Genomic DNA, 25434 nt, shown 5'->3' on the forward strand with positions numbered 1-25434 from the left:
GACCCCTCACCCTGCCGCGCACCGCCGCGAGGGATGCTGGGACAGGAGCGGGGGGAGCGGGACACGCCGCGCGCAGGCGCGCGAGGCCGGCGAAGGGGCTGGGGCTCCGTGGGCCGCTGCAGCGCTCGCTCGCGAGGAGCGCGGGCGGGCGCGAGGCGTGCCGGGAAGGGCGCCGCTGCGCTGACGTGAGCGGGCGCGCGTGCGTCGCGCGGCGTCTCGCGCTGCTGCCCGGTTCCCGCCATCCGCCGCTGCTGACGCTCCCCCTTCCCCTTCCCCCCTCCCCGTTCCCCCTCCCTCCTGGGCCTCAGCCCGCCGAGCGACGCCGGGGACGCGCTGGGACGCAGGTACCGAACTTCGTTTTCTCCTCTCGTTCCTACCCGCTCCCCGCCGTGGCGTCCGGCCGGGTGCCTCCCCGCGGCATAGCACCACCCCTCACAGCGGCCCGGGGCGGCCATGGAGCAGCGGGCGGGAGGCGCTTCCTGCCTGGACGGACGGCGGGGCCCTGCTCGGGAGAGAGGAACGGGACCGCCGTCGAGCCGGACTGGGAACGCGGGATGACTGGAAGCGGGGACGCTCCTTGGCGGTGCCACCCGGGTAGCGCGCAGGGGTCGCTTCATTCATTTCTAATAACCTTTACTTTAAATATGCCTCGTCGTGCAGGCCGGGCGCCCGCGGCGCTACAGGGACTGTTTCTTATCCCGCTGGATCGGTGGCTTTTTCGAATGGAGTACTGTTGGGACAGCTGTCCGTCCCGGAGATCGCTGGCCGGGCCCCGCGGCTCACGGCCCGTCAGCAACGAGCACGTTTTCTCTTCTAGTTTTCCTCAGAAACATCGGGGTTTATCTTGGAGTTGCTTTAAGGATTTGCAGTATTCTGTCCCTGTCTGGGGTCCGCTCGCCTTTCACAGCGAGACATTGGCATGTTGCTGCCCAGACTCTGAGACTCAACTAAGTTTCCTTTACTTCCTAGCTCCCCTTCACCGTGTTTAAAAATACCAGCAAACAGCCCTACCGAACCTCTGCTGAAACCTTAAGCCACACTTAAATCTTTCTGCAGAGACCTTTTGGCTTGCCTGGTTCTAAATTTCTTTTTTTTTTTAACAGGTTTTTAAGGTGGAGTGTGCTTACCGTCGCTAGCGTGTTTGAGTGAGAAAATATGGCCCCGCTAAAGGTGCATGGACCTGTCCGGATGCGCAGTATGCAGACTGGGATTACAAAGTGGAAAGAAGGGAGCTTTGAGATTGTGGAGAAGGACAACAAAGTGAGTCTAGTGGTTCACTACAATGTTGGAGGAATTCCAAAGACATTTCAGGTACACCAAATATTAAGGCTTTTGTTTGAGCAGTGCATGGATTGTGTGCCTTTGTGAACAGCTGTCCTCTTCAAGGCTATTAAGTGTCACACAAACTTCCCTCTGTCACTGTTTCTTGTTCCTTGTTTCCTGAACACTGATCCCTTTGTATAGGCTCTCCTGTAAATTATTCACATGTATTGTTAAAGGATCTGCTAAGGTCGGCATCAAGATACCACTGAATGGGAAGAACCAAAAAGCAAAGAAAAGTTAGCAGAGTATATAGCGTCATAGCTCACGTGTTCACATTTTTGGAATGTGTGACCTTCTCTAGAAGAGAAGATCCTGAGCTCTTGCTTCTAGCAGTTTTCCTAGCTGAAGACTAATGATGTTAAAACACTTGTAGGCTTTTGCTTGTTTATAAAGGACTCTACTGAACAATTGTTACAGCTTTAGGTTTTAAATGCGCCGGGCAGTCTGGCTGCCTCTCTGGGAAGCAGATACAAATTACTGTTAAAAAAGTTTCTTGAATTGTTCAGCCTAAACTGCCTTTTTTTTTTCCTATTCTATAGTCCTTTTCATCTCAGCCTTCTTATTGTCTTGTACAAAATGCCTCAAATCAGAAGAACGTGAAGGGGTATATTTCTGTAAGAAATTCCTATCTGATTTTAAAATATGTAGAGGATGTAAGAGAAGTTGTGAGAAAAACCAATGCTGTCTTATTCAGTGTGTTTGTAACAGGCTAAACTGATTTAAAAGCTGGCTTCTGCCACAGATGTTTTTCATCTATAGCATTCACCAGATCTTTCTCTGAGCCGTTTATTTTTGCGTGTGGACTCGGTGAGAAACTCCACTTTATTTTTGAAAGATGAGGTTTAGCTGCCTTAGCGTGCTGAAAAGTCTCAACAAACAAGCTAGCAGGCTGTGTCGCCTTGGAATTCAAGCATGAGAAAAATACTCTCTGTGGATAATTTTCTACCTCTGTCACTGCAGACTTGAAAAGCATCATCTGCCTTCTCATGCGGCATGCTATGACTGTCTGTTTGATTTAAACCAGCATTAGATCATGTTGCTTTGGAGAAGAGTAGTCTTTTCTTCCCCTCCTACCTTCCCCAGGTGCTTGTTCTCACCCTCTCCTTTCTGCCTGGATGAGGGCTAACGTGGTGTGACAGTGACGTGAAAGGTGATTTCATGGGAAGTATGAGTGTATAGAACAGCTAACCATGGCCTAAAGGGGCAGGTTTTGCTATCAGCCTTTTGCATCTGCTGGCTCAGGCACTTGTGAGATCTGTCTGTGAGCTCAGTGGAGGGTTTAAACATGATTTAATTTGGGGAAGAGACTGAATGCAAGATTGGTGGAAGTGGAGATGTGGCACCAGGCCACATCAAAGGACCCCACCAAAGGAGAAGAAAATGCCACATCTTAGAATACTTGTTTTTGTTTGGTGGTAGTTTTTCAGTGAGATCTGATTTCTGGTCCTGTTCGCCTTGATGCAACCCAGACATCAGCAGAAAAATGCTGGTGGGTGAAAACAACAGTCTGGGAGAGCTGCCTGTCCTTTGCGCTCCAGGCTTGTGCTCAAGTGTAGTTTGTGTGAGCCAGCCCCAGACTGTTACCGTGACACTTGCTGACATTTCAGGCATAAATTCCTGATAATTTTGCCTTAGAAGCAGCATTCCAGTTCTTTTGACAAGGTACTCTGAGAGAACTGTGCATGATTTTTCCATCATTCTGTGACAGAACACTTGGATGAATCCAGGCTTTTACTTGTTTTTATGGTGACTGGTGTGTCGTCAGATTTCTTATGTCAGATGATGTTTTACTGATGTTTCAGAACTTTCACTAAGTTGTCCTAGATTCCAGATACCTATTAAGACAAAAACTTCATTTACTCCCACCTCCTGTGACTTTGCAGTGCTGATTGGGTTGTAACAGGTGCATGGGGAGTATGGGTGGAGCCCTCTCTTGATAGCATTTTGAGTTGAAATAGGTAGTTTTGCACTGAGATGGTGAAGTAACTGTGATCCCTTTCCACTAGGCTCAATGTTTTAAGAAGATGAAAAATTTGGAGCTCCCTTTTTGATTTTTTTTTTTTTTTTTAATCTTTGAAGACCTTTAAGTTTTGGGGTTTTTTTAACCTACAACTGCCCCACAGAAACAAACAAAACCCCCCAAACCAATAAACAACAACAAAAGAATTGAGAAGGGAAGCATTTCTGAAGGGCAATTTTGCCAGCAAATGAAACCCTTAGTTTCTGATTCAGGTGGTTTCCTAGCCTCTCTTATAAACAGCTGATGTGTTTAGATTGGCTTCCCAAAAGCTGGAGATCTGTGTGGGGGAAAAAAGAAATCTCACTTACTGAAATGGAGCACCTTTTATTGTCTCAGTCTTATATACCTATATATATGTTCCAACTAGAACATAGAAGATTTCACCTCAACGTGAGGAGAAACTTCTTTACAGTGAGGGTGACAGAGCACTGGAACAGGCTCCCCAGGCAGGGTGTGAAGTCTCCTTCTCTGGAGACTTTCAAAACCCACCTGGATGCGTTCCTGTGCGGATTACTCCAACTGATCCCGCTTTGGCAGGATGATCTCTTGAGGTCCCTTCCAACCTCTGATATACTGTGATACCTGACCAAATCTAAACAAAAATCAGAAATAATTTCTTTTTGAACTTGTGTAGAATTTGAAGCAGACAAGTCAGGTTTTAGGGCAACATATAGTGAAACTTTGGCGTTATTAGTGTTCATGTCCACTAATTCATCATTGTTACTTTAGATGGGTAGTGTGGCAGTAGGGATGTCAGGCCAAATTAGGAGACTCTGGTCTGATTTGCAGTATTGGACTCTGATTCGTGTAGTGTCTAATGACCACAGCTGCGGTGTCCAATCCTGTGTGAAGCAATGGGTATACCTGTATGTGTGGAGATCATTGTCTAGCTAGCTTCTGGTCTTAGGCAAGGCAAGCAAAGCAGCAGCAAAATGAAGAACTGAGCAAAAAGGACAAGGGAATTGAAAATGAGAGTATGGTTAGGTTTCCGCTGTCAAACCTCCATGCAATCCACAGATGTGAGGTATTCTTTTGCTTCCTCTGCTTTAGGAGTTGCCTTTAGCCTGTGTGGGTAGTACAGCCTTTACTGAAGAGGCATCTCTTAAAAGAAATGTAATATGAGGTAACATTTAACTAATGCCATAATAAAATAGCAGTGGCATTACTAGGGAGCACAGGTTCTTGTTAAAATTGTTCTTGTGCTTGACTGTAACCCTGAAAGTTTTGACACCACTTAATTGTGGTAACGTTGTATATAGACCAACTATGTTTCTTACTGACTTATTTCCCTCAGCAGATTTTTTTTTTTAAGCTATGTCAAATCTGTCTTTACTGAGAGCAAATCATAAAGTAAGTAGAAGTTTGTAATTAGCATTTAAAACTTTCCCCATCTTAAACTGCATTTCCAACTTGATATGGAAGTTTCAGGCAGCTGAATGGGACTGTGTGAAGCTCTTATTCCTTGAAATTTAAAAACGACACACTCAATAACAAAGCAAGTTTCAGAGAGCTTGTCCAGAAATACAGGCACTGTTGAGCTATAATGTTACTGTCCTTTTGGTTCTGTCAGCTTGTGAGATCACCAAGTGCATTAATTCTGTGAGACTTAATGTTGGCTTGAAACGGAATAAGGAGTATGTTGGTGTGAGTGCCTCTTACCCGCTCCGAGTGGTTTGTTTGAATTTTTAAGAGGCTAAAATAGTTAAAATGGTTTTAAGTTTATAGTCACTTTCTTGTTTTCAGCTAAGCCATAACATTAAAACTGTGACCTTACGACCAAATGGTAGAAAACTGTGCTGCCTGATGCTAACATTAAAGGATACCAGCTTCCTGACGATTGATAAGGTACCATTTAAAGATGCCAACGAAATGCGGATGTATTTGGATGCAGTCCATCAAGACAAGGTTCATCCTGGTAAGTGCAGTTGTTGTAAATCATGGTAATAACAGTTTGGAGAGGGATCAGTGCTATGGTTGTTGGTTGTAGGTTGGTTTTTGTTTTTTCATTTTTAAGCCATTTTGTTCTCCTCGTGTTACTGACTTCCTTTGCAATTGTACAAGTGCTTATTTCTGTCCCCAAACCTCAGTTTTAGTTACACACCTTTCTAATCATGTACCTTTGTCATGCTGAACAATAAGAGTTTAAGTATGTAGGAATTGTGTTGTACATATTTGTACTGAATTAGTAATTGAAAGACTCCTGTCTATCACACATGCATAATCCCTTTCCTTTTTTTGTTTTACCTTTCTTTTAAAGGCTAGGAACTTTACTGCCAACCTAGTAAATGACCAATAGAGGGGATAGCTATAAGTATGGTTATGTCTGGACTCAGATTATTGTACTGTCTGTTGACAATGGACCTAGTGTGTCACTTCCAAAATCAACTAAAAAATGTCTTACAAATAAGAATGCCAGTCAGTTAAATGACAATCAAATCAAATGTTGTGTTACTTTTCCTGTCAGCTGGGAAACCCTCTCAGGGATCTGGCAGCTTTGGCGGTGTGCTGGGCAGCAGGACCACACAGAAGGAAGCTAATAGGCAATTCTCTTATATAGAGAACCAGGTTTGTTTAGTTGTTCCAGTTTTTCCTTCCCTTTAATTTCATTCATTTCCTCCTCTCGTTCTCTTATTGCACGTTGTAATAGCACTGATATTAGCACTGATAATAACACAAATGCTTACTTTGCATCCAAAATATTTGGAATCTAGAGGGTTTAGAATAGGTGTATACAATAGGTCAGTGTCTGGCTGTGGAAGACAGAGTATGTTCTTCATGCTGAGTTTTCAGTGAGGCAGAGAAGCAGCATAGGTAAAGGGAAAGTACACAAGACACTTCTCACATTGTTCTGGATATCTCTTTGTGCTGAGCACCTTATGTAGCAGCTGAACATGTTGTAGTCAGCATAAGTCTCTGAGTTTAGCAGGCTTCAGCTAAATGTATATATTGAAAAGCTGCTGACCCAGTTTTGTATGAGAATACAGTAACTGAATTTTTTGCATTCTGCTCAGTTTTTTTTTTTTTTTGTGTAAATTTAGCAGACTTCCCTGAAAGTGGGGGTTTCTTGGAAATATTTTTATTCTTCCTTTTCTTCCTGCACAGCACAAATTTCATGGTGCATGTGCCAGGTTTAATTTACTTTATCTCTGTGAATATACTTGTACTACTGTCCTGAGGGAGAATATTTTTGATATTGTTCCAAACCAAATTTTACATGTTACCTAAAGGCAGTCTCTCAGTAAAAACTCTTAAGGCTGTGTGTACCATGGTAAGATTAGACATGTTTAATTTTCAAATCCAAAATTGATCGACGTTCCTTAGTTGCCCAACTGTTAGCTCTTTCCATTTCACTACATATGGCACTTGCTTGGCCCAAGGCTGTCAAGGTACCATTCTGGTTGTGTAGGATTTAATACTGCACAAGGTTTCTTTTAATACCACCCAGGACTGATGTGAGTATAGTTAGGAATTGTGCCTTGGGTTTTTTTTTTTTTAACGTTACAGCACGTAAAGGAGATTTTAAAAACTGAAGTTCAACTGGCTTAGCATTTGAAAATGAGAAGGGAAATGGGCTACTGCTGTAATTTCATGTTTAAGACATATATATACAATCAAAGTTTTACCCCTGTCTAATTGGTGTTAAACTCCTTTACGACGAGTAGCATGTTTGGTTTGTTTTGTTTTGTTTTTTTGTGGTGGTGGTGTGGCTTTTTTTTTTTTTTTTTTTTGCTGTTGTGTGCTATACTGTAGCAGCAAAAGCAGGTGGTGTAAGTGCTAGATAAGACTAAAGATGGTCATATTTGTCACTGTTTCTCTTGTCTCCTTGGCTCCCTCCACCTGGGCTTTGCAGACTCCTCCCAAAAGAGTGACCATGGAAAGTAAGGAGGAAAATCTGTTTCGCAAAGTGCTGACTACCCCAGTGAGAGCATCTGTGAAGAATTCTGCTGGAACTGGAACACCCAGCACTAGGGTGAATGTTTCAGCATCTCCTGTCTCATCAGTCCCTCACAGGACAGGCTTGTTGGAGAATCGGTAGGACCATTATTCTCTTCTTATGGTATCACTGACATTTAGTTCTTTATAGAGCTGCAGGTGGAACTCAGTACACCTGGAAGTGGGAAAGTGCATGTGTTCCTTCCTCTGGTTTTGCTGTCACTTTTAACAGGATATGTGCTTTTCTAGCCTCTGTCTGGTACTGGCACTAGAGCTTTGTGAACAATTATAATTAAGAGTTGGACAGACCAAATTCTTCTCTGTATGGTATGTTATGAAAGTGGAGATTTGTGGAAGCTAGGTGCAAAATGCACCAAAATCATTGAGAGGTTCTGTTCAGTTGTAATAGGATCATTTACTAGCCTTTCTGAAATAAATGACTGCTTCAAAAATTATCTGTCATCAGTGAAAAGAGGAAAAGAGCACAACCACCTGGTTCAGAAATGAGTGAAGATTATCCCAAAGAGAATGATTCTTCAACGTAAGTAACTGTCATTTCTGGTTTTAAACTCTTTGTTCATCTGTGAAGGTAAATTTGATGTGTCCCATCTCAGCAACATGGTGCAGGCCAGCCACTAGTCAGCTTTTGAACATACTACACTGGGTGCCTGCAATGGGGTTTGCATCCAAGTTTAACAAAGGAAATACGACCTCTAGCAGCTGCTTTGCAGGAACTAGCACATGCAAATTTTGTCACCTTTCTTAGATCTGTCAGGATTAGTGTATGTGCTCTACCTATCCAGCAGTAGGTACCTTAGTTATTGAACTTGCTCTGAAAGGGAAATTGCTGTTTGAAGAATAAGCTCCTTGTTTGAAATCACATTTAATTGTAAGTAAGAAGGCTTGTTTTAAATGAATTGGTTGAACTTCACTGCCAGTGGAGTTTTAACTGTTCCATAGGCAAGTATTAAAGGTAATAGGAAAATGAATACTTTAAAACAAGTTGTAAGTATCAAGCAGGGATATCCTGTATCTTCTATACTGCACTGACATCAACTCTTGTGTATCTGTAGGAATAATAAAGCCTTGAGTGATCCATCATGGAAGTACTTGAACAGTAGCAGAGAGAAACAGTTGAATCTGAAGCAGGCAGAGGAAAACAGAACATCAGGTAAAAAAAATAAAAGTAAAGCCAAGTGATACCTGACTTTGACCAGTACAATTTTACCCTTTTTGTATAAGTTTAGAAAGCTGCTGCAGAGGTGTTTTTCTTAATCTGCTTTCCCTGTGCCACTAACTTTCTTGCTTTCTACACAGCCATATATGAGATGCAAACTTGCCTTCTTTTCAAAGTCTGTCATGTCGACCCTGACCTTTATACTTGGGTGCTGATGCCAGCCTGTATGCAGGCTTGTTGGGAAATTCAACAGGCAGATTTCAACTTTGCTCCAAGCTGCCCTTCCCCTTGGGAGGGGATTCCTGCAAATGCTTAAGGATTTCCTTTTTGCTTACTTTCTTGTTATTTTTAAAGCTCTCCTTTGTTATTAATGCTCATGTGAATTGTAGATGGATTTTTGTTCTGAAAACGTGTACTGTTTGCTCTTACCTCCCTATCTGTTCCCCAGAACTTAGAGGGGGAGCTCTTTGGGGCAAAGACTTTTGTTCTATATGTACCAAAGTTCTGTTAGATACTGGGTGTGACAAGGTTTTCTAGACAAAAATGTTGACAGTATGTACATAAGCTAGAAAGCAGCACTATTGTTCAGTTTTTCTAATAAATACTAAGCCTCTTTCCCCATAAAGGGAAATGCATTCAAGGCCTCATTTTTAAGGGGAATGTTACTGAATGCATGATTTTTTTTTTTTTAAAGTGCAGCTCTGATGGCACAAATTGGTTGCTGGAGGAGCCAGTAAGGTGAATGTTTATCTCTGAATGAAAATCTGGTTTCCTCTTTAGAGTAAAAATCAGAATCTGTGAGCATATTACCTGTAAGTTCAGGTAACAGTATTGCAAACTTTCTTCATATACCTACATTTTTCAAAGTTTTCAAACCACTCCAAGCTGGGATAGAAGCAAATGTTTATTCATTATCCATAAGGAATTACACTGCAATCCATCATATAATAGGTGTTTTTTTTTTTACTCTTGAGAGCACTTTTTTTTTTAATGTGGCACCATCTGAGGCATTAGAGTCTGAGGATCTGATCAATGATACCAGAACAAAACAAGCATATTTTGTCCCAAGCTTATAGTAATTTACTGTGGATTTGGAGTGGTAAAAGAAACTTTTCACCTCTGCTTATTTACTTCGTGTTTTCAGAGCACTGTACTGGAAATCACTAGTATGTTCTGTTACATGTATGTTGTGTATTTGAACAAGAAGTGGTTATTTATTATCTTTCAAATATTTAAGACCATTCAGTGACTTTGTCATGTTTCTATACTGCAGTTTGAATTTGATGGAGATTGTGGTATTAAATTCATTAAAGCTCCAGCATGTCTTTACTTACATATGATTAATGTTCACATTAGTGGTTCTAAGTGTGCATCTTAGGACTTTCCCAACTGATTCTGGAAAGCAATATTCGAGGATTTTTTTTAAAAAACTTTGGTTTTGGCTACATACTTTTGAATGAGTTATTATATTAATAGCTGAGTCAACTGGACCAAAATGACCTGCCTTTCTGTTTTTCAAGGTATTTTACCACTGCAGTCATCATCCTTTTATGGTAGCCGATCTTCATCAAAAGAATACTCCACTGGCAGTTCCACCCTGGACAGGTATCTGATTCACTACCATGAACTGTAAATGACAGTTCTTTCCCAGGAATTAGAATCTTCAGTTTCCTGTGTGTTTATCCTGTGGTCTGTAGTTTGTATGCCTAAAATTTCTATATGTATGTTTTCACTTTGTTTTCCCACAGGAGTACAATCTAGGTGTTGAATGCAGCTACAATTGTTCTAGTTACATCTAGTTACAAACTCCAGTTACTACTTGCAACAGACTTTCTAAAATCACTCAAGTCTCTTACAGTCATAGGAGCAACTGATCCAGATGGTATCTAACTCTGGCATGAAACTCTCCATTTTAGCATGAGACACTATATTTTAATAGCAGGATTTTAGTAATACTGAATCCTGCTGAGGCTGGGATTCTGTGTTAGATGCTATGCAGTTGTAGTGTCAGTCTCTGTGCTAGATAGGTGAGATACCAGCTCAAGAAAGAAAAGAAGCATTATCCATGCTTTCCAAATGAGGGACAGCAGTCCAGCATGATTGGGTTACAAGAAGAATTTGAAAGTGAAGACTCTGGCCCAAATGGGAATGTTAAGCCTATCTTAGGTTTGGTGGTCTCATACTACACAATTGTTCTTCCTCTCATCATACAGTGTGGGGATCTGTTAAATATCTTAGAGAAAAGACTTGGTTACACTGCATGCATACCTGTGCTCTGGAAAGAAGTTCTTGCTCTGACACCTCTTTTGCATTAGCATACATGGCAGTTAACTTGTTGGGCTTTACTGGTCCTTGTCTTATATAGTGATACAATTCCTGTGTCATAGACTATAGATATTTAAGGAAGGGCCTTGAAATCTTGCGACTCTTACCCTTTTTTGGTTTTAGGTCTAGTGTATCCAACCAGACCCCTTCAGCCAAAAGAAGCCTGGGATTTCTTTCTCAACCTGCCCCTCTTTCTGTTAAAAAAATGAGATCTAATCAAGATTACACGGGATGGAACAAACCCCGAGTGCCCCTTTCCACCCATCCTCAACAGCAGTTACAAGGGTAAATATGATTTTCTTTATCTAGCATGCACACTTTGTTCATCAGAACATGCTCATTCTTGTTATAATTGTTTAATGAGTAAAGGTTAGTCCTGAAATTGATCCACACTGAGACAGGGAATACTTTTTCCTGGTTTGGAAAATATTCTTAAAATCACTTCGTGCAAATTTAGAGATGTAATAATTGCAGGTAGTTCCTGCTGCTTCTGTACGCTTTCATGATTTCTCTGTCTTGTGTATATACACACATTTGATTAAATGTTGATTGTAGAAACCCATGGGTGCTTTCCTGATAAATGCCACCTCCCATGAGTTTTCTAGTTAGTCTGAAGGGCAGGAGTGCAGCTGCAGCAAGAAGCTCTGGGGAGCAGCTGGGGTGAGTGTCCTACATGTTAGCAGTGCCATGCTTAACACTGGCAAGTTTATGCATTGATACACACACCCAATTAAATTTTTTTTTTTTTTTATTTTTAGATTTTCAAACTTGGGAAACACCTGCTACATGAATGCCATTCTACAGTCCTTGTTTTCAATTCAGTCTTTTGCTAATGATTTGCTCAAGCAGGGTATCCCATGGAAAAAAATTCCACTCAATGCACTGATCAGGTAAAATGCACTTTCTGGGAAGGATATTTTCTCTTTCATTACTGAAAAACTTGTTTCGTACCTGAAGCACCTCCATAGAGGGTAATTTATATGCACAGATAATAAAATAAATCCTTGATCTCTCTGTATTTTGGAGTTTTACTTTTGAAATAGGAAGTAGGCTCTTAAAGATTGCAATGCTGAGTTACAGGCAGTCTTTTTATGTCTTCTACAATGTCTCTAGTGGTAGAGTGAATACTTGAGAAGAAAATGGAAAAAAATTGCAAAATAAATAGATGTAGGATAACTTCCTTTTAAAACATTACCAGCTGAAGGCCTATATGTTTTTGGAAAGTAACCTTTGTCTAGTAGCTATGGATAGTGAACTCTCAGTTCAGTCAAACCTCATGTCAGGAAACTCCAAAGATTTCTGTAATACATAAAACTTTCTGTTCTCTTGGAAATTTTTAATTCATGTGCCAGTCATTTGCCCTTGTATGGCAAACTGGTGTTTGCTTTCTGTGCCACGTTCTCTGCCGTTTGGGATTTTTATTATATGTGCTCCTGTGTGCCTTGTGCAAGACTCAGGATTATCAGAACCATTTCCCTTTACATTTAATAGCTTTTATATCTTTTGGGGTCATTTCTTTTGCTTCATTTTCTTGAACTCTTCCTAAGCTGCTTGGGATCAGAGGTTATTCCATGTGCCTCTTGAAATGTGCTTTCCCTAATTTTTGTAGAAATAATTCTGAAGCTTGTGCCCTGCAGTTAGCTCTGTGGGAAGAGCTTGTTCCGTAGCACCTCTGATGGAGGGCAGTGTGTGATCTGTGCCCAAGTACAAGTCAAGAGCTCATGCTCAGTAACATCTACTTTGGCTTCTACTGGTTTGGGTATGGGCACTTGATCTAATACGATGATTTTTTTTTTTTCTGGTAGAAAAGCAGTTGCCTCTCAATTGCTTTGTGGTGAAAAAACGTGTGTTGCCTAGCATGCCTCACTGAGCAGTTGCAGTTGGTAAGGAGAGCATACACTTACTGTAACTCAGCAGAATACAGAAACTTGTTGAGCTGCCATAAACTGATCAGATTCTTTGGCTAACTGAGTATTAGTTGCTGGTTTGGAGTGAGAGGGGATTGCACAGGTCTTTTCTGTTTTTCTTTTTGGTGTATCATGGGACATGATGTCTTCCCATGTATGTACTATGACCAAAACTGTTGTGCTTGGAATATATTGGGTGTATATTTCCTGTGGAACTGTAAAGCAGTTGTGGAAGATAACTAAATCACACTGAAAAGGGCAGGTAAAAATAATTTCAGCAGGTTTGTGTTTTTTTTTTTAACAAGTTACCAGTAACACTCTATGTGGCTTGAACCAAGGAACCCTTCCTGCCTCCTTTTCTTACAGCTTTTTTTTCCTGCTCTGTTGTAATGGTTTACTGTCAAAAGAAGAAGACTTGAAACAGAGTAGAAACTTGAAAGATAGAAACCAGTCTGACCATGCAAGCTGTATGTAATGATTCTGTGTTGCTTATTTTGATGCCATGTGATTTCATACCTCTTATCAGCACAGATGTTTTCAAAAGGCATGATGATAGGGTGTTTATTTTTTCTTCTTGTAAAATACACAGCAAATACAAGTTTTGTAGAACTTTGTAAGGGTCTTCATGTTACCTTAAAAGACTGGAATTTTTTTGTTCATTTTGATCCTGTTCTAGTGATGGCTTCAAATGAGCTTTCAAAATACTGAAATGGAAAAGGTTAATGATATATGAAATATTTTCATAGACAACCACTAAGCCACTTAGCAGAGCAGAAAAGCTTTTAGAAACTCTTAAAATGAGGTATCATGAGCTTTATTTTGATTCTCTAAAGTCCTGGAAAGCCAATCAGTCTTTCATTGCATTGACTTCTGCAGACGTTTTGCCCATCTGCTTGCTAAAAAGGATGTCTGCAGCCCTGAGGTTAAGAAAGAGCTGCTCAAGAAGGTGAAAAGTGCCATTTCAGCCACTGCAGAGAGATTTTCTGGGTACATGCAGAACGTAAGTACCATATTGCCTAGAAATAATTGTGTGTAATTTGTTCAGTGTTCGGACTACATTGAACTCCTGTAACTTTGACAGTGACTTGAGATTTTTGGATTGAAGGACAATGATTGCTTGCTGTTTGTCAGAGCAGAGCTACCTTAATATTGCTGAATATAGTGAATTAAAAGATAATTTTCCCTCTGTGTGTGTTTGAGAGAAAGATAATGAAGTTGTACATGAATCACTTTGTACCCTGTTTCTAGGATGCACATGAGTTCCTAAGCCAGTGTCTGGATCAGCTGAAGGAAGACATGGAGAAGTTAAACAAAACTTGGAAGAGTGAGCCAGTCCCTAATGAGGATAACTCACCTGGACGGGCTTCTGATGACCTCTCAGCCACCAAAGTTTATACATGTCCAGTTATAAGTAACTTGGAGTTTGAGGTTCAGCATTCTATCATTTGCAAAATGTAAGCATATTTGGGAGCTTTTCTCATACTTTACTTAAAAGATTAGAAAATGTTTCCATCTTATGTGACTTCATCTACAGGCTAGAGCTAGAACTTAAACTAAGGAATATGTTGTTTCCAAAGCTGTGTTTAGAAAATATGGTCTAGAAATCCTGTAAACCTTGCACCACACTGTGGCTAAAGGCATTCTTTGAACAGTCTCATACCATCTAGTTCTTTGTTACATATCCAGTGGAAGGCCTCTATGCTTTGGGTTTTTTCCCTCTTAAACACAAAAAATGGGAGGCCAGATTTTTTTAATTTGTTTTTTTTCTAAGTGCTTCCAGGGAATGGTATTTTCTTCTGTCTCTAGTTATTGCAGAAAAAGGTGTACACCAGTATGTCTGGGCATTCACTGTGTGTGACCTGTGCAACAGATTCTTATACAAGATACTTGCATTCCACAGAGTGCTTTCATAAGCACAAGTATTTGGGAATATTACTTTATATGTTCTGCATTGTTTCCCTAAAATAATTAGAAGTAAATTACATGCAGGTAATGATTATTGAAGACAAATGACTGTAGGGTCTTCCCCTTTCTGAAAAATTCAGGTGGAAATTGAGATTTTTGGGGTGTTTAGCTAGACTACTATTTTGTTTCTAAGTTTGAAAGTATTTCTTGGCTTCCCCTTCTGGGCTGGGCTCACTTTTCTCCTAAGAATGCTGAATGAAGGAGACCTGTTCAGCTGCCTAACAGCTGCTTTGATTTCCTGTATACCTGATCACTTGCTTTTCCAAAGCAGTCCGTGGTTTTTTGTTCTCACCCTTAGACAAGGTTTCTTTTAACTTCTAAAGCATCAAAGTGAAATCCCAAAATGCAGCTTTGTCATAAGCATCAAACAGTTTCGTTTTGATGAGTAAAAATAGGTTGATCAGGAGTCGTATGTTTACTGGAAAGTAGCTTAAAACATGTCACTTGTCATTAAAGTATGTTTTTCATCAGACTTGCATGTTTCTTCTTTAGGTGTGGTGAAACAGTCACTAAACGAGAACAGTTTAACGACCTCTCCATTGACCTTCCTCGAAGAAAGAAATTGCTTCCTTCCCGATCCATCCAGGATTCCCTTGACCTCTTTTTCCGGGTACCTGGTCTTCAGTTTGTTTTATTTATCCACGGTGGGCTGTGTGTGGGTTACATAGCATATGGAAATTTCAATTGTATAGCTGATTATTAGTTTGTATGACAGTGACTGCAGGTATATGAAGTAATTAACTTGGCACCTTTTTGTACATTAACCATATACAGGAGTTTTTTATTGTAAAATGCAGTGCATAAGTTAACCAATCCTTGCAACACTGCTGTGGCACAGGTAAACTTCCCCATTTTATGGTGGAAGAGTTGAGGCATAAATGTAAAGGAGAGAAGGGATGCTGTCAGATTGAGATAATCACTCAGGAATTGCAGCTTCCTCTCCTTGGCTGTGGTGCTTCAACAGCTTATGTACTAGCCAAAATTAGCAGGGGGAAGAAGGTCATGCAGATGTAATAATTTATAATATGTGAATGCTCATCTTGTAAGTAGAGCTTCAAGGTGAGGTTTCTGAAAGCTAAAAATGAGCCTTTGGTCCTTTGGTCTGTGAAATTAGTGTTGTATTTTGTTATATCTTGAGACAGGCCTGTGGTTTTTCTCCATTTACAGATAGTGTTTTCAGCAGGATAATTGATGTGCTTATTCTTCTGAAAGCTGGAGATCTTAAGATTTTTAAAAAGTCTTAAATTGTAGTTATGTCATTTGGCCTCACTTAAAGAAAAGAGCTGTAGAAATGTTTGATCTAAGTCATGTAATTTCAGTATAGTGACGCTTCCCCTTTTGCTATTTGTTGAAAGCTCTATTCTGATGTAACACATCTTTGACAAGTTTAGATGAGGATAAGTCTTCAGGAAGAAAGCTGAGGTTTTGAAAACAGGAGAGAAAGCTTCCTGGAAAACTATTCTTCACCAGAAGTTATTAGAAGAAAAAAATAAACCTGTGTATGTGGTAGAAAACTGGAAACTTGCAAGATTGTCCCCTTTCTCTGGAAGCTAATTTGTCTCAGTTCACTGGTCTGCAGTAGACTTGCAATAAAAATTCTACTTGTATTAGTGGATATGTTGTCAAATTGTAAGCTGTCCTATTAGCAAATGCCCTCTTGTTAGGTCATCTTGAAGGCATTTATGATTGTGGTAATGTAACTGCTGTATTGAAGAGCTTCTATGACGGCCAAAAGCAGTGTGCTTTCTGCTGAGATGTTTGATGTGTCTTTTATTTCACTAGTCATGTTTCTGTTCTCTTGAACAGGCAGAGGAGATTGAATATTCCTGTGAGAAGTGCAATGGAAAGTCTGCTGTTGTCACGCACAAGTTCAACAGGCTTCCCAGGTAAATGCTGATGTCTGTACTTCTCTTTCTTGGAAACAACCCCACAAGCAAAAGTCCCACAGAGTAAACTTGGGAGAATGAGCTGGACAGCACATATGGTGGTCAGCATGTGAAAAATATATGTGTGCAGACAAGTCTTCATGCTGTTCTTCAGTTCACCTCTAAAGAACCTCTCTTGGACACCCACTGCAACGCTTCCTTCTTCCTCCCTATCACTATGCAAAGAGGGCTGAGTTTTCCACATCCACTTTTCTCATGGTTTCTGGGATGCAAGGAAAGCAGAAACAGTAAATAAATCCTGGAAGTTTAATATTTTGTTCTCAGCTGCCATGATAAGCAGGACTGAGTTGGAAGCATTAATGCCAGAAGGTGTATAGAGAGGTGTATTGCTTTGGTCAATTAATTCTTCCCATGCTGATGACTCTCTTCTTTTTCAGTAAGTATGGCACTTTGAGGAAGAAGGCAGATGCTTTTGAGGGCTAATGGCACACTCAATAGCTTCTGACCTGTTGGTTGGGTTTAGTTCATTATCTAGAGTGCAAGTGCTTAAGAGGTAGTCATCATTTTCTCATGGGTCGTAAAGCTAAAAGTGTTTTAGATTATTGTCTGGCCTGTTTCCTTGTCCTAAATAAACTCATACTGAACCCAGTACCTGTGGTAGTTAGCTTGAGTTTTGCTTAAAGAGTGTGTTTATGTGATGCTGCAAAACCCTTGTCAGAGCTTTTGAGTATTAGCACAAAAGCAGTGTCAATACAGCTGCATGATCCAAATAGGACACTGTGCAGCAGGTGGAAAATTCAGTGTAAGGAGGCCTTTCCAGGCTCTTTATACTGTTGTGATCTAAAGCTCTTTCAAAGAGAAGGTGTAACAGATAAACCTACTACCCATCTTGCACTGGGCACAGTTCCTCCTCGGTTTTGGGCAGCAATGTGAGCCCTCCATGACAGTCTTGAGTATCTGGAAGTAATATACTAACAATCTCTTCTCTAATGATAATATTTTGATTTTTTCCTACCTCTCACGGATTAGTAGAAATAATGGGTTTGGTAAGAGCTGCTTGCTTCTGCTTGACTGAAGAGCAGGGTGATGCAGATGAAAGCAGGAAGCTTCCAGAGTCAACAGAGTCTGCATTCTGTACATTGCACAAAGTTGTGGTGGACAGGAGAGTACTTGCCTGTCTCTTTCCCAATAAGAGGTGGACAAAATTTTCCTACCACCCTGAAGGAATAACCGGGTTTAGAGCCAGATGAGAGCATTTTGTAAATGGAGTTACTTGAGTTTTGAGTATATTTTCACTGACTTCTGCCCTAATCTTAACATTTGTCCTTTTCTCATCTCTCTCAGGGTCCTGATTCTTCATCTGAAACGATACAGCTTCAATGTAGCATTGTCTCTCAACCATAAAGTCGGGCAGCAGGTGGTTATTCCAAGATACTTAACCCTGCTCTCACACTGTACAGAAAGCACTAGGCTGCCACTGACGCTGGGATGGAGCGTCCATTCTGCCATGTGAGTGTACAGCTTGTGAGTGATCCATGCCAGGTTAAGCACATAGGCCAGAAGGTAGGCAGTTGTCAGATCTCCAAAAGATGTTTGGGCAAGGAAATGTTAAGATTACACAGCTTCAAATGTGTGCTGCTAGTTTGTAATAATGGCATTGGGAGAACGTGTATGGAAAGAGGAAGCATGATAGAAGCAGCAGGAAGAGCTGGTGGGGCATTATCTAGGGAGTTCTTGGTAAGATAATATTTTTCAATGTCCTTGAGTATAACTTTCTATCGTTTTTAAGAGTTTCGTTTAGCAATGTCTAAAATTTTTGCTTCCCAGTCCAAAATAATCTAGATTCCCTTTACAGCACACTTTACTTAGGTGATGTGTGACATCCTACCTTTTCCTGCTAATTTCCATTTGCACCTCCTGTGCTATCATTCATTTTTCATTGTCTTTCCTGTGCCACTGTAGTATCTGAGCATTCCACATGCTGAAAATACTCTTTCCTTTTCCCAATGACAGTTATTTCTGTACAGCTGCTTGTCTTGAGACACAGATTAAATGTGCCAGTTGTCACATAGGAAGTCTGTGACAGAAAAAGGAAGAAGAAACCTTTAGGTCTTTTGTGATCCTTGCCTAGTGGTGTAACCACAGTAGCCATAGTGTGGTTGTCCTTAGGACACATCTGGTGTACATGTTCAGCAGTGTGTCAGGTGTCCTATTGCTGAGTGTTCGGTGGTTTTTGAGATTTACATGGATGCTTCCCAAATGTTTGCTGTAACAATCAAAATCCCAAACACAACAAACATCTTAAGATAACCAAAGCAAAAATTCTTGAAAATGTTTGAAGTAGCTTTCCGGTTCCTTTGTTTCATTACTGAAACAATTCTAATTGATCAGAGAGTGGAAGGGTAGCTAGGATGGAGTGAAACAGTCCTGATATGAGGGAGAAGATGAGAAGAGATTTCTGTGTTGTTGGCCATCTGGTGGATAGATGTGCAGTGATAGTGAAGGGCTTTGAGGAGACTGTGAAAGGGTTAAATGGATCAGAAAGTTTGTTTAGAAGAATCTAGGTAAGGGAGGAGAAATGGAGACCTGGGACATGCCAGCAAACCGGCTGATCCGGACAGCAGCAGGAGACTGTGGTTTGGGAGCAGGAATTCAAGTGTTGGTGGGAATGAAAAATAAAGGAATGAGTTGTCTTGACATGGGAGCCCAAAGCCTTTAATTTGTGAGCTTGTGCCTAAGGCTGCATCACTCAGAAGTGAATCAAGTTTAGAAGATTATATATGATTTTGAACAACTGTTGTATATTTATAGCATGAGGGAATTATTACTCTAAATCTAAGCAATTAGCAAGTACATAATGGTATTCTACTTGTTTCTTTGGTCATGGATTTGCATGCACAGCAGACAAGTAAACTTTTTTTTTTTTAAAAGACTGTAACTGCTGCAATAAATACTTTGCTTTTTTAATAGTTCCCGTCCATTGAAAGCCTCCCAAATGGTGAATTCCTGTACTGTAAGCACTTCCACACCTTGTAGGTGAGTTATAACTCTGAAATGTCCATCGCCTGAGGCATTTGAAAATGTTCTACTACTACTTCTTTGATCTTTCCACTTTTTCTGTTTTCTTTAATTTCTTTTTTCTTCTTTTTTCTTTCTTTTCTTAGTATTGTAAATTATTTCAACTGCTGTCTTTTTTAATATCTGAGTTTTATTTGTGTTATATGCTAGCTGAAATTAATATCAAGGGTACAAATTGCCTGGTTGGCATGATCACCTTGGTGTTTCTTTTGAGAACCTTTGAGGATTTGTGAGTAAGCAAAGATGATTTTTTTTTTTTTCTCAGACAGGAGGCTGAGCATCAGAATGAGAACTGGATTTAGTTTGTGCAGATGACTTGTCAGTACCAGATATCTTAAACTAGCTTGCATGTGTAGTTAAAAGTTTTGTATATAAGAAGCAAAATGGTTTTTAATTCTGCGATCTGGCTTTTTCTCAGTTCTGAGACTCTGGTGCCCCAGTGTGTGTTTTGGGAATAGGTGGTTAGTTCCTTAAGTTCATTTGCAAAGATGAGGGTATTGTTTTTGTAGGCCATTTCGAAAGACCAGTGTTTGATACAGTGAAAAACATGATGTCACTCTGGATAGGGTTGCACCATGAAATGCTTTAAGACCAGACTTCTAATCAAGCAGAAATCATGGCTTCTCCGGGCTCCCATGTCTTAAATTCTTACTTTGGAAGAGATCTTGATGAAAGACCAAACAGAAAAACTAGAAATCTCATGTAGATTTAAACTTACGTCCCAGTAATGATGTTGAGCTGAGCTTAGTGAACTTGGGAAGTTGAATGGTTTGTGCTGAGTTCTACATGTTGCTGTGGACTCAACTCAAATGAGTGTCTGAGGTTGTTAGGTAATAAAGCATACAGTCCTTGGCCTTGGCAGCAAGAGCTTCACCATCAATTTTAATGTTGCAAGTTGCTATTGCAGGCTTGAGGTATGTGTGTGAGTTAACCTAGTAAAAACTCCTTCTCTGACAACCCTGCATGCTGTGTTGGTAAATGTCACTGTCAGGCGTTGCTGTTTGTTCCCAAATGGTACTGCCCCTCAATGTGAAAACTGAATGTAGTACTTCTTTAGCAGTTACTTCTAAACAGTTTTGTGCAATTCTATAGTTTTATAGTCATGTTTTTCATTCACAGAAAATACACTTTCAAGTCAAAGAGCTCCACAGCTCTCTATGTAGATTCTGACAGTGATGATGAGCCACTGAAACGCTCTGTTGCCCATAGCCAAAGGTTGTGTAACATACAGAGCAGAGATCAGCAGCAACTGCAAGAAGAACCAGAAAAGGTAAGGGAAGAAAACACAAACTTCTGTATGCAGAGATCCTACACATGCTCATATCTGGCCTGTGCCTTTCTTAGCATAGACTGTGAGTAAAATTGATGCAAGATAAGTTTTTTCCTCGCCTAATTAGCACTGCTGGAAGAGAGTGATTTGCTGCTTGACCTCTCTGTACAGTTGTCTTGGCTTCCCACTGGGAACAGAGGCAATTGTGTTGCAACTGCATTTGAAATTTCAGGTTATGTATACCAGCTGCTTAGCAGTTCTATAATCCGTTGGGCAACTTTAACTCACAATGTTCCCAGGCTGAAATACAATGGACTGTCAATAGTAAAATCATACACTAAAGCCTTTGATTAAAATTGAACAGTACAAACGGGGCTAGGCAAAATATTCAATGGAGAGGACTTTTTGCACTTCACATCTGTGTCACCTGTCGATCTTTTAGAAACAAGCTGTGAGTCTTTGGGGGTGGACACATAGAAGCATGTAGACATCAGGTTAGTTGGTGTAAAGGCACAGTTAACTGCAAATTGCCTTTGAGCTCTTCATATGGCTAGTATTAATGCTGCCAAGATATTTTTCTGCCTCTATCAGGGCAGTGTATTAGCAGGTAGATGAGTTGTGTGGGGAGGAATGATGACCCAGATGGGAAAACAAGAAGCTTAGAGGATTATCTTGCAGTACCACTTTCTTCTATTAAGAGTGTCCAAGTACTTAGGACAAGTGTCTTGCATCTCTGCTTCTCAAAAGTTTCTGGCAGTATTCATGAGGTTATTTTAATCAAATGAGAGATTTGTGGTCTTGATTATGGCAGTAAAGAGAGATTTAAGGCTGGTTGAATACAAAAGGTAACTAGAGGACAATATCTACAGTTTCTGATCTGATCAGGAGATCAAGAGAGTATCCTGATCCACTCAATATTTAGTAAATGATAAAATACATAATTAGTATTAAATTTTCAGAAGACCCAGAGCTGGAGAGGGCTGCCTGTACAATGAAGCTCAGAACTACAGTTAAGTGTGATCTTGACAAATCTGCAAAATTGCATAAAAGTGGGAGAGGTTGTTCAGTGGGAACAAGCTAAAAGTGCTAATCTTAGCAGGACTGATCTACTGTAAGTATGGGATAGGAACAGCTGGGAATGCAGCAGGCACTCAGAAAGGGTGTGAAAGGTGACAATCTGTCACAGGGTCACACTGGTTGAAAACAGAAATGTACAGACAGGGCTTAGCCTGCAAAGGCTTTCCCCAGCTTTAGCTGGAGTTCAGTATCCAGCTTTGGGCTCCCTACTGAAGATAGCTGTTGGTTAATTGGAGAGGGGCCAGAGGAGAGAAACATGAATTGTTGGAGGTCTAGAAAGGAAGATTTTGAGGGAAAGAGCAGGCAAGTGAACCTGGGCCTTTAATTTATAGAGAAACTTAAGCAGGGCTTGTGTCTTCAAGGAAGGGAAAGAAATGCATAGAAACATTTGACCTTTTTTTCCATGCCTGTAAAGGATAGAACAAGAAATAACAGACTAAATTCAGACTGTAATTTTTAGATTAAATATGAGGAGGAAATTCCTAATGCTCAGATTGTGTAGGAATGGAATAGATTTCTTTGGGAGAAAGACTTTGCTGAAAGTCTCAGGATCAGGGTACTCTCAGGCAACTGCTGTCCTGTGTGGCATATCTATAGCTGGCTGAGGGGGGGGGGGTGGGGGAGAGAGAAACTGGCTTCTCTGAAGTCCCTCTTCTGTATAGAAAAAGTATTCCAAACTGTCCTCATTGATTCTTCCTTGAGTTTTTTTTGTGAGAAGGAATAGGTAGTCTCTGTTGCACGAGCCCTGGGAGTGCAGAAATTGTGAGAATAAAAGGCTATTAATTTGAATAGCAAATTAATTACAGGCTTTCCAGCCTGTTGTGGGAAAGAGACGGTGCTGATTCCACATAAGTGACTTCATTCTTTGTGGCCATGCACGTAGGCTAGTCCTCAACCACAGGCCTGGCCAGCCATTAACCAGATCCTTTCTCCTTCCCACTGTTGTCCTGGGGGCACTTGGTCCTGGACTTGGAAAGTGGCATTACTGCTGCTGCACCATTTCCCTTGATAAGCTCCTCAGATGAGGTTGCATTTAGGGGCTTGGCAGTCACTTTGCACAGCCAGTACTGCCAGTATATTCCCTGCAGGGCACAGCTTGCAAACCAGTCCTGCCATGTGGGAGAACACTGGAGCAACGTGTGTACAGGATGACACTGGGTTCTAGAGGCAGAGATGCAGTTCCTGTGATTTCTGCTCCTGCAGATGAAGTGGTATTTGAAGTACTTTTTAAAAAAATACCTATTTAAAGCAGGCTGTTTTAGAGCCTAAGCTACTTAAAGTCTATGCAAATAATTTCCAGTAGAAAGATTGTATCCAAATAATGCACAGATGCTGCCAAGTCTTTAAAGTCCAGCCGGTGAGTTGGTGGTAGTTGTTGGCCAAGAGCCTGGAACCAGAGTTTGCTGAAGACCTAAACCAGTTTTCATCTTAGTAGCCCACAGGTGCAGAGTGAGAAATCAGAAAGCTTAAAAAGCAGGTACTCTGCTTTCCTTATTCAGTGCATGAATAGATGTGAGAAGTTTACATTTGTCAGTCCTTATACTTGGAGAGCATGATGTCTGGAACAAGAAATTTAGTTTGCTGATTTCATTTGCTAATCTTGATTGATAAGTCTAATTTAACACAAAATGTTTGCTATATAAAACCAGCCTAGCTTTTCAAAACCTTACTGTATTTAAGTAAAAAGCAGCTGGAAAAATGGGGGTTTGTTCATTTTAGCAAAGTTCTGAGACCCATTTCAATGCAGTTTGGAATAAGACCTGGATAAGTACATTCTGGTAGAATCTACTTATCCCTGTTTTTAACATAACGTAGGGAAAAAAATCTAAGCATATGGTAAGTAGTGTAATTGTAAATACTTATGCATGGAGGTTAACCTCATTAATAGTTAATTGCAAAAAAATTGAAATTACTATATTAGCTGCAGATTAGTATCTTGTAGGAATTGATGAGTGTTAGAAAAATAACTAAATAAAGGAAAAATGGACATTAAGACTGAAGTGGTTTTCCTTTCTTCTAATTTAAAGTAATTCTGTTTTCCTTAGGAAAGAATCATTCCCCCCTTTCCCTGGTTAACTATTTTCTCACTTGGCTTGCATAGTCCTGCCCCCTTCCAAAGTTTCACATGGCAAGTCTCTAGCAACAAATCTAATTTTAATTGCTCTTCGTACAGCTTGATTTCAGTTTCTGTCCTTCCATCCCTGTGTTCAGTTATTCCCATGTTGCTGTTCCAGGCTTTGTTAACAAACTTGCAATTTTGCAAGCGCCTCAGCACTGACTTTGGCCAGAGACTTGAGGATTCATCAGAACCTAAAGGGGGAACATGTTGAAGGGAAGAGTTACCTTGTGTATGTTAATCCACAGGGCCTGTAAAGACTGGTTGTAGTTTATATTTAAATGTTATTCCTTGGAGTGAGTGTAGCTACAAAGATTGTCTCTCCTCTGAGTCTCACATAACTACCTGTTTAATGTTGATAGAGCTGAGCTGACACTCCCTCAGTTAATAAAATTCAAAAACCCCCATCTCCACAGAAATGTAAAGCTGATGTTATTAACTTGTTTATTCAAGCAGTTAATCATAACTCCATCTCTAGGGTTCAAAAAGAAGTAAAATGGAGAGCGATAAACCTGAGCTGGGCAGTGCAGGTTTTGATGGGATGAGCGAAGATGAACTGCTAGCAGCTGTCTTAGAGATTAGCAAAAGGGAAGCTTCTCAGTCTTTGAGCCACGATGAAGATAAGCCCACAAGCAGCCCAGACACTGGTTTTGGAGACGATGAAATTCAGGAATTGCCGGAAAACCTGGAATCTATGGAGATGGAGAAACCCAAAGCAGCATTAGACTCAGGTAAGGCAAAATAACCATCATCTTAATTGGACTATAGCAAGCTAAAGCACGTTGTTGACAGCAGCAGGTTATTAATGTGTGGTGGTAGATTTGGATGCGAGTGCACTGCTGAAACTGCCTGACTTCCTCAGAGTTCTCTCACACTTTGTGTGTAGAGCATTTAATTCACTGAACTGTGAGTTCTTTTTTGCTTCTGTCTACTACCTCTGATAAAAGCGAGATCATCTTCAGAGTTAATTGCCGTTTTTCCTGATTAACACATACTTCCATTGGTTCCCAGACCAGACAATTTAGTCTACTAAGTTTGTCAGTGTCTGGAACTTAATCTTCCATAGCCAGAAAGTACTTCCATTTCTGGAGCTTCTGCAGCCTGGGAAGCATGTTAGCAGCAATCACGTTGTTGGTGTCCAAGAGTGATACCTGGGGTATGTTTTCAAAAAAGGCTGATTTAGCGATGACAGAAGAAATCCTGTCTGCTACATGATCCTCGGATAAGATTGTGTGAGTATTTCTTCTCACACTGGAAGTTTTCAAAGGTCGTGTAATAAATTCTGTTTTGTTTTTCATCTTAAGAGGATTAAACTGATGGATTATAGTTCTTGTTCTGGTGGTCCTGTGTTTAAGAG

At 40.6% G+C, this 25434-nt stretch overlaps 1 protein-coding gene across 1 annotated transcript in view; it reads left to right on the plus strand.

The window, feature by feature from the left end:
• The first annotated feature begins 1155 nt into the window (after positions 1 to 1155).
• The window catches only part of USP37 (ubiquitin specific peptidase 37), a 31674-nt gene continuing 7395 nt past the window's right edge, over positions 1156 to 25434 (plus strand). The window contains exons 1-17 of the mRNA XM_054381196.1: positions 1156 to 1311; positions 5087 to 5258; positions 5808 to 5908; positions 7194 to 7375; positions 7743 to 7817; positions 8350 to 8447; positions 9974 to 10058; positions 10902 to 11063; positions 11537 to 11668; positions 13562 to 13685; positions 13934 to 14139; positions 15143 to 15260; positions 16457 to 16536; positions 17881 to 18045; positions 19507 to 19572; positions 20734 to 20884; positions 24556 to 24808. Of these exons, the coding sequence (XP_054237171.1) occupies positions 1156 to 1311; positions 5087 to 5258; positions 5808 to 5908; positions 7194 to 7375; positions 7743 to 7817; positions 8350 to 8447; positions 9974 to 10058; positions 10902 to 11063; positions 11537 to 11668; positions 13562 to 13685; positions 13934 to 14139; positions 15143 to 15260; positions 16457 to 16536; positions 17881 to 18045; positions 19507 to 19572; positions 20734 to 20884; positions 24556 to 24808 (2326 nt within the window). The remainder of the gene's footprint in view (positions 1312 to 5086; positions 5259 to 5807; positions 5909 to 7193; positions 7376 to 7742; positions 7818 to 8349; positions 8448 to 9973; positions 10059 to 10901; positions 11064 to 11536; positions 11669 to 13561; positions 13686 to 13933; positions 14140 to 15142; positions 15261 to 16456; positions 16537 to 17880; positions 18046 to 19506; positions 19573 to 20733; positions 20885 to 24555; positions 24809 to 25434) is intronic.

Source organism: Indicator indicator, chromosome 5 (genome assembly GCF_027791375.1).
Source record: "Indicator indicator isolate 239-I01 chromosome 5, UM_Iind_1.1, whole genome shotgun sequence".
Taxonomy (NCBI): domain Eukaryota; kingdom Metazoa; phylum Chordata; class Aves; order Piciformes; family Indicatoridae; genus Indicator; species Indicator indicator.